The sequence below is a fragment of the Oryzias latipes genome, chromosome 12 (assembly GCF_053564925.1).
Source record: "Oryzias latipes strain Hd-rR chromosome 12, Olatipes_Hd-rR_3.1".
In the NCBI taxonomy this organism is placed as follows: Eukaryota; Metazoa; Chordata; class Actinopteri; order Beloniformes; family Adrianichthyidae; genus Oryzias; species Oryzias latipes.
Genome location: NC_136248.1, coordinates 19,077,807 through 19,087,630, shown reverse-complemented (window position 1 = coordinate 19,087,630; position 9,824 = coordinate 19,077,807). Strand labels below are relative to the sequence as shown.

The following is a 9,824-nucleotide window of genomic DNA, read 5'->3' as shown; positions in this document are numbered from 1 at the left end:
CATCTAAGATAGCACAAGGGTTAAACACCAACAAACACACTTTCCTTCACTTAAATACAGCATATAAGTATAACAATAAAGACAAAATGACTAATATTTTGTTTGTTTACATCTTTGGGATCTAAATTTTTTATAAAAATGGTTTAAGTCTTTTTGATTAAATATTTCCATAACCTGATACACTATTAAAACCCATCTTTCCTTAAGTGTATTTCTAAATTAGGCCTTGTTGATAATTGTAAGTCCTTTTAAATGATAATTATGTCTTTTTTTATTTATTCTGTATAATATTAAATAAACATTTATAATGCACTTTAAACATTATTACTATACATACTAAAACATATCAGTGGTATAAAGAAATGCTCATCACATAGACATTTCAGTACAATAAACCTGAAATCTCCCATTTTTCCATAACTTTCAGACTTTTCAGACAGGGTTCATAGGGGTTTAATTGCTTTAACACTGAAAACGTCCAAGTTCATGTAGTCAAGGTAAAAAGGTATTGTTTTTGTTCAGTGTTTAGGGTTGAACGGTTGCATTCTGATGCTTCCCAAAATCTCTCATCTTCTACAGATTTTTCTTTTGTTTTGAAATTTGAGTTCATCTTGAGACTTTTAACACTTTGTTGGTTTTTTCTCGATCCTATCTTCACGCATGGAAAGCTCTAGATCCATAGATCCCAGTAATCCATGGTAAACCTCTCATAATGGCTGCCTTTCAAACTGTAATAATAATTGATGAAATTTTATTGCTTATTTATTGCTCCAGTCATATTCACTTTCTACATTAAACCATTCGGTTTGAATCTTTGAGTAGTTTCACTTTTCACTCTGGTTACGAGTTTGGCTGACCCACATCCTAGACTGTTTCATGTCTCAAGTAGATCTGAACTTTTTTTTTCCTGTTTGTTTTTGATAAATGTCAAAGCGATGTCACACAAGGAACAAAATGTCCAAATGTAATTTTTTGCAGTTTTTACAATTTACAATCTAACTGAAATAAATGTTCATTAATTTTAGCATGACTAAAATGGGCTTCTGGCTAAGATGCAGCATTGCAAATGAAGTTACAGCTTTGAATTTAGAAACATTTCAGACAAAAAGCACACATGGAATAATAAAAATGAATTTAGATCAGAAGAATTTACTGTACGGCACAATGTGGGTTTAATTTCCGTCTTGGTTATCCCAACAAAGTGGAAAAATGCTACAAAATGTTGATTTTGGCCCTCAGGAAAGCTAAAACAGACAGGTGAGGGCCTAGGAAGCTCACAGGTAAAAGGCCCCAATGATGAGGCGAGTGTGAACAGGTGTGCTGATGGAGGAGCACGGAGCAGGTGAGTGTCGACTACATTCACCACTAAAAAAATAAGTCATGTGAAAATAATAAGTTACTTTTTTTATTAAAAACTTGAAGAAAGAAAGAGAAACAAAGGTGTCAACATTGCTATGGATACCAACTGTTTATTTCCCGAAACACTTTTGGGAGGGGAGGGTTTGTTTTTTTCCATTTCTGCTCAGTAAAACCAAAAAAAAACTAGGTGTCTGTGTCAAATGCACATCTCACTCTGACTTACCGACACAGGAAATGACAGTTTTGTTTCCACATAGCAACAAAATGTGACTTCAAGCTTAATGCATGATGCTTTTTGGATTGCATCACCCTTTGAAAAGCTCTGGAAATCTCATGTTCATATCTCGATTTGTTACCAGAACGTGCTCATATCTTTCTTTTCCTCATAAAACATATCACTGACATTGATGTTGTGATTTACTAACTCCTGCGAGGCCCCGGTCTGACTGCTGTGTGCACCAGCATGAACTCAAAGCTTGAAATCGTAGAAAAGTGTTAGTCAGAGACTGAGCCTTTTACAGAACTGGCAACTTCCTGCTCCCTTCAATGAAGCCATTATCAGGACATGTAGAGAAGGCTTCACACAGAGGAACCTGGGCTCTTCTCTGGTTTCTATCCGCCAGGTAAGATATTTAAAACAATAAAACTGAATTTTCTTAAAACTGTTTTAACTGAAGGTTTCATGATGACGTTTTAGAGGTTGGATCTGAAAGGGGGTGTTAAGTTATCTAGACTATCTGTAGCTTTTTTGTGGTAACTACTTCCTGTTTCTTGTGTGAGACAGAGAAACAGTCAGCATGTCTGCGCTGTAAAGATAATGGTTCTTCCTTCATATTTTTCATATTTTCTTTCATTTAAAAGCAGGAAGGTAAGAAGTTTTTATTTACCGGTATTTTATTTGTGATCTTTGTTTTTTTATTTTCTGAAAGGCTGTTTTTGCTTCTTTCCTGGCCCTGTTTACTTATTTTTCTCATATTATTAAAGTTTTTTATGTGCATATTTTTAATATGCATTTTTTTAAATGAAAAGGGGAAAAAAAGCGTATATTTTGATAAATCTCTATGTGGGTATTTATGTGGTTTGCTGGTAACTTTTTCTTTTTGTTCTGAAGCAAGGGGTGTGGTGGAGGCACATGATACTTTCAACATAAACGTTTTCCTGTCTTTATTTTTTTCTACGTTGCTCTATTTAATACGAAGTTTATCTGAATCTTTTTTTTCCAGATCTTTTTTTCAATCACTTCAACATGAAGATAGACAAGGCTTTGCTGTGTGGATTGTGCGTGCTGGTGATGGTGGACTCCATGACAACCTCCAATTCACTAACCAGAGCCACTGACGCTGCTGTTGAGCTGGGCAACACCACACAGCAAATGACCACGACGCCAGTCACACAGCAGCTTCCTGTCACCTGGACTCGTGCTCCTAACTTAGCACAAGTTAGTGCTTCTTCATCTGGGGAGGTTGTGTCACCCACAGGAGTGAGCACGACAAGTTTAGAAGAAAGCAGAAGCTTAAATACTCCGACGACTGGTTTGGTCATCTTGAGAACCTCAGGTGCTACGAGCAGCTCTCAGCGGCTTTTCACTGAAACACAAGACTCAATTAGCCGCTCAGAGACCACAAGAGCACAGCTTTCATACAAAATGACAGTGTCAACGCATAAGCTCTCACCCACAAGTTTAGCTGCTTCTGCTGCAGCTTCAGAGACTCCTCCATCTCTGCTTTCCACATCCATCAGTCACTCTGATGCAACATCAGTGGTACGGTCCACCAGCAAAGGGTCAACTGAGGGCGCTTCCCTCTCCACTCAGAACCTTACTAATTCCACATCTTCTGGAGCAGCGACGATGGTGTCAACCTCTCGTGCGTTGCCTGTTTCGTACGTCTCCATGACACAAACATCCGCCAGAACTAGTCTTTCATCCGGACCTCCACCCACAAGAATCTCCAAAACATCATCTCCGCTTTCTGGTACGACTGGGTCCATCAGCAGTCCTTCTCCTAGATGGATCCGTCAAGTATCAACAAGATCACTCCCAACAAGCAGCATCACGACGTCTCCCAGTGAAAAATGCAAAACTACAACAAGCAGTTCGGCGCAATCCTGCTCCACCCGGGGAATTGTAAATAAATGCCTGATTGCAGTCGGCGCCCTGGCAGTGCTGGCCACCATCTTCATGGTCTCCACCATATTTCTGTGCGCCAAGCTGTCGGCAAGGAAGCAGAAGGCCAAAAGACCCAAACAGTCCACGGAGATGATGTGCATCTCATCTCTGCTTCCTGAGAGGCATCACAACTACACCAGACATCGCAATCCAGTCGCCAACGGAGTGTTGGTGTTCCCCGCCGGGGGAGACAGCGATGAGGAGGGAGGAGATAACCTCACGCTGAGCAGCTTTCTTCCAGAAAGTGTTTGAAAAGGATTTATGTGGTAGATTTTAATCTTATCTGATTGTTTTATCTGGTTGCAGACACCCAAACAAACATGTTCATTGGGCAAAACGCATGATTTTTTGCAGAAATGGACACTTGCCCAGGAGGATGTCAGCCAGGATGCAAAGACAGATCAAAACCTTTTTTTTTTTTTTTCAACATCCGGAGCCCTGATGCTTTTTCACTTTGCAGCAGGAGACAGGAAGACTGGCTCCGTCAAGGGGCCTTCTGTCCCACACAGATGTTTTCTGATCACAAATGCAACATTTGGATTACGTTTTCTTCAGTTTCACTGTGTTTCAGCACCTGGACTGCAGGGATGTTAGTCAAACTTAAGTTATGGACTTTCTCAGACTGAAAAAAAGCTTTTAAGAAGTTGGAGTTTTAAATAGAAGACGGTGAATGTTTTTTTTTTTTTAATGTGTATGTAAATGGTAAAAAGTCACCATGAAAGTCTGCATTTAGTCACTTACCTTTTTAATGAAGAAGTTTCACAAGTACCTATTTTCTTGCTTCTTTTTTGTGTTTAAAAAAAACCCAGCGTTTGGATGGTTCAGGATGTGTTTTCCTCTCAGCTCTGGAGGTGATGAATGTAAACCCAACGGAGGCAGGAGTGAGGCTCCTGGTGACCATAGACACCCAGAATTCTCTTGTGTGATGGCACATTGGATTTCTAGAAAGAAAAACGCTTGGTCACACTCTCTGCCTCAAAGTGGTCACATTCGCATCATGTGAGTTGTTATTTTGTGTCTTTTGGATAAATGACTCCGTGCAACTCTTATTAGTGAGCGGGCCGCTCCTCTTCCATCAAACACATTTTGGATGTGACACCTAAAAAAGAAAAAAAAAAAAAAAAAAAAAAAAAAAAAGTAGACTCCTTTTTGAGAATGGCAAAGCTTAAAGCTGTCAGGGGTTCAGCTTTCTAAAGTTTTGAAGAAATGTTTGATTAGAGTGAGTAAAGAGGAGGCCCCCTGCCCCCAGAGCACATTATAAACTCCTACCTAACAAGAACAATCTGTGTGCAATCTGTGTGCAGGCCGGGGAGTCCAGACACAGCGAAGGAAACCAAAGGGGGAGGAGAACAGTGAAGGGCCAGAAGGAGGGATCTGCACTCCTGCTTAATGGCATCTTTCTTGCACTGTTCAGACGAACCCCAGTGAAACCTGAAACTGCAGAAGCGTTGGGGTTCACCAGGCTGTCGCTTGCAGGCTTCACGTCTTGGTTTCGCTCTCCCTTCATCAAAGGGGATTTCAGTAGAGACGCAGCCCTCCTCCACGCTGAATGGTGAGTAAAAAGTGCCTTTATGGTGTCTGAGTTGGAACTGGATGTTAAAGAGGTGACCTGAACGCACCGCGATACTTTCAGAGCATCCAGGTTCAAGGTACTGAGGATTTAAACTGAGAAACAATCGTTTAAAATCAAAACAGGAAGCCTGGATTTTACTTCTTACTTTTGCACATATGGTAATACCTCAAATATCCATATGTTTGTGTTTTTCTATGTGCACAGGCACATTAGGGGGGAAATTTTGTGTCTGAAGTGATTCATTTGGGGGGGGGATCCCACCCTCCATTTCCAGTTTCCAGAGTCTCGTGTGAGTCGGCTTGCACACAGATGGAACTGTGAGAAAGATCTGAACACAGAAGCAGAGCAACGAGTTGAGAGGAATCCAAGTTAGTTAGATGACAGAGTATTTATAATTAGTGCCAAAAGTTAGTTTGCTGTATACACAAAAGTAGTGCTGTGTTTTTGTCAAATGACAGAACTTTTGAAGTAAAAAATCTTTGGGAAGATGAGTTGATGAGTATACAAACACTTTTGATGAAGAGCTACTATTGAGTTAAAAATGGGAATTGATTGTTTGGCTCAGAGCTCCATCAGTCGCTCTTACTTCTTAAGCAGCAACACAGTTTTCCCTAAGAAGAAGTAAAGAGAGTGGAAAAAATGCGACAGGCTTTTGGTCGATTGAAACAGACGACTTGTAAAGTTTATGTCTCGACATTCTTTATTTACATCTTTAAACAAATCTGGTGGACCTCAGGCCCGATGGATGGGGTTGGGGGGGGGGGGGGGGTGATCTGCAGTTAAGTTGGTTGTGGAATAAACAGTCGTACACTTAAAGCAGCTGTTAATGTGCTAAAGGATTGTCTTTTTTTAAATCTAATTACAGTCTGCTCCTTACATTATCCAGAGCATGTATGGTCCTGTGTAGCAGACGGTTGATGTTGTTTCTAGGTGTTTGAGTCCTGTTTCTAAAGTTTGCTTTTCAGTTTAGTTTGGCCTCTGAGCAGCGCTGCAATCCTTCAACAGCTGCTGCGTCTCTGAAGGTGTTTTCTTACTACATTCCTCTGTCAGACTGAGATAAACTGTCGGCAGGGTTTGTAACAGTTTACTACGGCTAAAAACTAAAACCTGGACGTGAATCATTTGATTTCTGGGTTTATATTTTGAGGAAAGCCCTTCTTTATCTAAATGTTAAGATGAAGTTAAAGCTTTTCCTTCACTGACATTTGCTGTTGTTTACAGATCCTGAGAGGAAACGATGCTCCTGTTGGTCCTTCGTCACGTCGGTCTGTGTGTGGTTTTGTGTTTTAGCTGCAGCTTGGCCACACCCACAACTTTTTACAGTCGTCTGGAGGGAAGTACAGATGAGGAGGAACTCATCAGCACAAACGCCTTCATGTCCACTACAGTCCCTTCCACTAAACTCCAAACTCCGACAGAACCTGCCAGAGCAGAGCAGGAGTTCCTCAAAGACTTGGTTGACTTCCTGGAGAAAAATGTGCTCCTCATCCTGGTGATAACGGCGTTGGTCCTTCTGGTCTTCCTCATGATCTGCGGAGGGCTTCTGATGAGCCGCAGGCGCAAAGTGAATTCCTACTATCCTGCCTCGTTTCCTTCAAAAATGTATGTGGATGAGAGGGACAAGACCGGAGGAGCTAGATCCTTTAATGAAGTGCAAGGAAAAGCTGCATGTGAACACGAAAGTTCACCGGTGGACTCTCACCGGCAGCTGCAGGCCGACATCATGAGAGTGGCCAAGAGCCTGCGAGCTGCCAGTAAATCTACAGACGCGACAGAGAAAGATGAGTCCTGCCAACAGGAAGCAGACCCCGCCTCTGAAAACATCTCCAAATCAAACTGCACCATCCTGGACCAGGCGCTTTCAAGTGTCCCTGAAGAGAAAGAGCCGTGTGAGCTCGGTGACAGCGGAACAGCATCAGGTCCACAGCTGGAGCTGCATCCAGGAGATGAGGATTCACAGGAGCCCACAGCTGACAGGAACCTGCGGCCAGCTTCCCTGCACATTCACAACGACTCCGCCACACTTCAACTTCTCGCAGGAGAAAAGACGGCTTTCTGAGCAGCAGAAAGCATAGATGGAGGCCCGTCTGGTGTTTTTGTAACTTTTGAAACAGGGCAACTGAAGGCCAGACCCACAGAATAAAATTTGAGCAACTTTAAGAGTTTCAAAGCAGCCAAATTTGGTGATTTTGTGCTTATTTTATGAGCCATATTTATTCAAAAGCAGTAACTTCTGTATGCCGAACAACTTCAGTCTGAGAAAAACACTAGGCATCATCTGTTCCTGAGAACAATCATTAAGAGAAGAAATATTGAAGTTTGAATACATTAAAACAATCAGCACACATGGCCACAAGCTTATTCTGGTCAGAGCACAGATTTAGTTTCTAAAACGAGAAAGGGATATGAAACCACACATTTTAAAATGAAAAATCCAATAAATAGTATAGAAATGAATGCGTCACATGAAACAATAGTTTGGAATACTTTAATTGCAGGTTTTCCAACAAGCCTTTGCACCAACATATTGGTGTTCTGGAACCCCTCCACTCATATCAGTCAAGGTTATTACAAAACTTTTCATCTTGGACCAATAGTTCCTTCAGTCTGAAGAATATAAGGCTCAGTTTAAGACTGAAACTGAACAGTGCATAAATTGTGCGTTTAAGTGACAGGCTAGAAGAGAGTGGACAGAAGCAGAGGTCAAAGGCTAACGCTGAAAGCCTGGAGTAGTGCTGCTACAGTGGAACAAGGTCTGGATTCTCGCTATTGTAACAGATGACACGTAAAATGATTTGACTGCTTCTGTTCCTTTGGTTCTTGAAGGTGACTGTCCTTAGATGCTGACCTTTGCTGCCTCCTGCTGGCCGTCGCTTTGCTTGAGGCGATAGTCAGCAAGGGCTGCCTTGATGGCGTCCTCTGCGAGCACTGCAGGAAAAACACTGCGTCATACACGTGCACTTGAATGAGAAGAACATCCGATGTATTCCACTTACTGGAGCAGTGGAGTTTAACAGGTGGAAGGCTCAGCTCTTTGGCGATGTCAGTGTTCTTGATCTTCAGAGCTTCATCCACCTGAGAAGAGAGGAAGGTAGCACTCAAACTGTTCCAAAAATAAAAGAAATTCTATAAAATATACAGTGAAATCAGCTGAAAGTGTTTACTCACAGATTTGCCTTTCACCCACTCGGTGGCCAGAGAGCTGGAGGCGATGGCGGAGCCGCAGCCAAACGTTTTAAATTTGGCATCCACAATCTTTCCCTGGCTGTCAACCTCAATCTGAAAAGGATGGGGTTTTTTTTAAAAAATATCGTTCATACAGCAAAATCAAAGCCCACTGTATTCAACATACGCAAGATTAATGCCAATTACCATTTAATGTGTTCATTTTTATTAAAAGCGACAGTTTTTTTAATTATTATTATTACAAATAGGCTAACAGCTGCTCTTTATTCTTAGAAAACAAACAAACCTGTAATTTCATGACATCTCCACAGGCTGGCGCACCCACTAAGCCAGTTCCAACATTCTTAGACTTTTTGTCCAGCGAACCAACATTTCTTGGGTTCTCATAATGATCCACCACCTACAGAAAAAAGAAAATGATTTTTTAGTACATTCCTGTTGCTTTTTCCTCTTAATAAGATTTAAATAAATAAATCTCAGAATCCCTGTTAAACAACCCCTGATATGCCATTCCCTATGCAAGAGACTGAAAACACTGACAGGCTGGACTGCATTGTCCACCAAATAAAGTCCATCCTCTAGTTCCTGCTGAGTCATTCTGACCATAGCAAAGGGCCAATGAGTTATTTAGGACATGTCCCATTCTGTAATCCAGCAGCTGCTACTGCCAACAACCCCACTGAAAACTTCCTATTTGAAAGAATAACTCTACCTTCTAAGAAAAAGTGATGCATGCGATGTGATGCAATCTTCATCAATGAAGTTTAAAACATTTATAGAAAATAAACATTTAACCAGTGCAAGCAGACCGACCACAAATACATGAAATGAATGAAGCGAATATAAAGCATAAATAAACTACAGAATACTTTGTGTTTATTTTGGTCTTGACCACTGTAGGTCAAATCACAGATTTCGTAACCTTTTTTGCTAACTATCTCCATTCCTAACAATTAAATGGCCCTATTTGGGCATCCAAACAGAACAAAACAAACAAAAATAAAGCATTTTGTTAACTTATCGCCATAATAAGCCAAACATAACGAAGTTAACCTGAAGCTAATTGCAAAGCTAACAGCGCTGTTGGCTAATGTACGTGAAGCCCTGCGAAGAGGGCTGTGGAAGCGCTTCACCGAGACGAGAAGACTTACTTTCTCGTGATAGCAGCACTGACTGATGTACTCCGGGACTGACAGCCTCCTGGTGAGAACAGACAGGGGGCTGAAACACTTCTTCATCACAGTACCCGCCATGTCGACGGAATGGCGTAGTTAGACATCAACAGCTATAGTTGTGTTGCCCCTCCCCCAGTCAAAGCCAGGGGGAGGGACTAAACTCCAGGTCTTATTCAAGGACTGCGCATGCTCAGTTTACTGTTTTGTTTTTGCACATGTAATACCATGTTTTTTGTTATACAACATACAATTCTTTGCTATAGGAAGTGGTATTTGAAAAAAATTGTGTTTACCTCTGTATTTATAAGGTCAAGAATGTCAAATGTGAGATTTTTCTCATGATTAGAAGCTTCTCATGAGCTTA

At 41.2% G+C, this 9,824-nt stretch overlaps 2 protein-coding genes and 1 long non-coding RNA gene across 4 annotated transcripts; 2 read left to right on the top strand and 1 right to left on the bottom strand.

The window, feature by feature from the left end:
* The first annotated feature begins 1,283 nt into the window (after positions 1-1,283).
* Positions 1,284-4,294, top strand: LOC111948366 (uncharacterized). Of its 2 annotated transcripts, XR_013659526.1 has the most exons (4): positions 1,284-1,342; positions 1,881-1,982; positions 2,583-3,792; positions 3,881-4,294. It is a non-coding gene; the product is annotated as an uncharacterized LOC111948366 (long non-coding RNA). The 2 variants fall into 2 exon arrangements; XR_013659525.1 differs by lacking the exon at positions 1,284-1,342 and having other exon boundaries at positions 1,399-1,982.
* A 192-nt stretch (positions 4,295-4,486) lies between these two features.
* tmem119b (transmembrane protein 119b) lies at positions 4,487-7,278 on the top strand. The gene is made up of 3 exons (XM_023961123.2): positions 4,487-4,525; positions 4,831-5,078; positions 6,390-7,278. Exon 3 carries the CDS (start codon positions 6,475-6,477, stop codon positions 7,156-7,158), a length of 684 nt encoding a protein of 227 aa, XP_023816891.1. The 5' UTR covers positions 4,487-4,525; positions 4,831-5,078; positions 6,390-6,474; the 3' UTR covers positions 7,159-7,278.
* A 293-nt stretch (positions 7,279-7,571) lies between these two features.
* LOC101167135 (iron-sulfur cluster assembly scaffold protein IscU) lies at positions 7,572-9,594 on the bottom strand. Its single transcript, XM_004074788.5, has 5 exons — positions 9,437-9,594; positions 8,572-8,685; positions 8,268-8,378; positions 8,096-8,174; positions 7,572-8,027 (listed from the first exon to the last, which is right to left on the bottom strand). Exons 1-5 carry the CDS (start codon positions 9,536-9,538, stop codon positions 7,936-7,938), a joined length of 498 nt encoding a protein of 165 aa, XP_004074836.1. The 5' UTR covers positions 9,539-9,594; the 3' UTR covers positions 7,572-7,935.
* Positions 9,595-9,824: the final 230 nt, after the last annotated feature.

Bases quoted from the DNA above. Each gene is read 5' to 3' on its own strand.
- tmem119b (XM_023961123.2), top strand. From the start codon at position 6,475: ATGTCCACTACAGTCCCTTCCACTAAACTCCAAACTCCGACAGAACCT.
- LOC101167135 (XM_004074788.5), bottom strand. From the start codon at position 9,538: ATGGCGGGTACTGTGATGAAGAAGTGTTTCAGCCCCCTGTCTGTTCTC. The intron at 8,175-8,267 runs GTGAGTAAACAC...CTCTCTTCTCAG, and splicing joins AGTGGGTGAAAGGCAAATCT to GTGGATGAAGCTCTGAAGAT. The intron at 8,028-8,095 runs GTAAGTGGAATA...TTTTTCCTGCAG, and splicing joins TGTTAAACTCCACTGCTCCA to TGCTCGCAGAGGACGCCATC.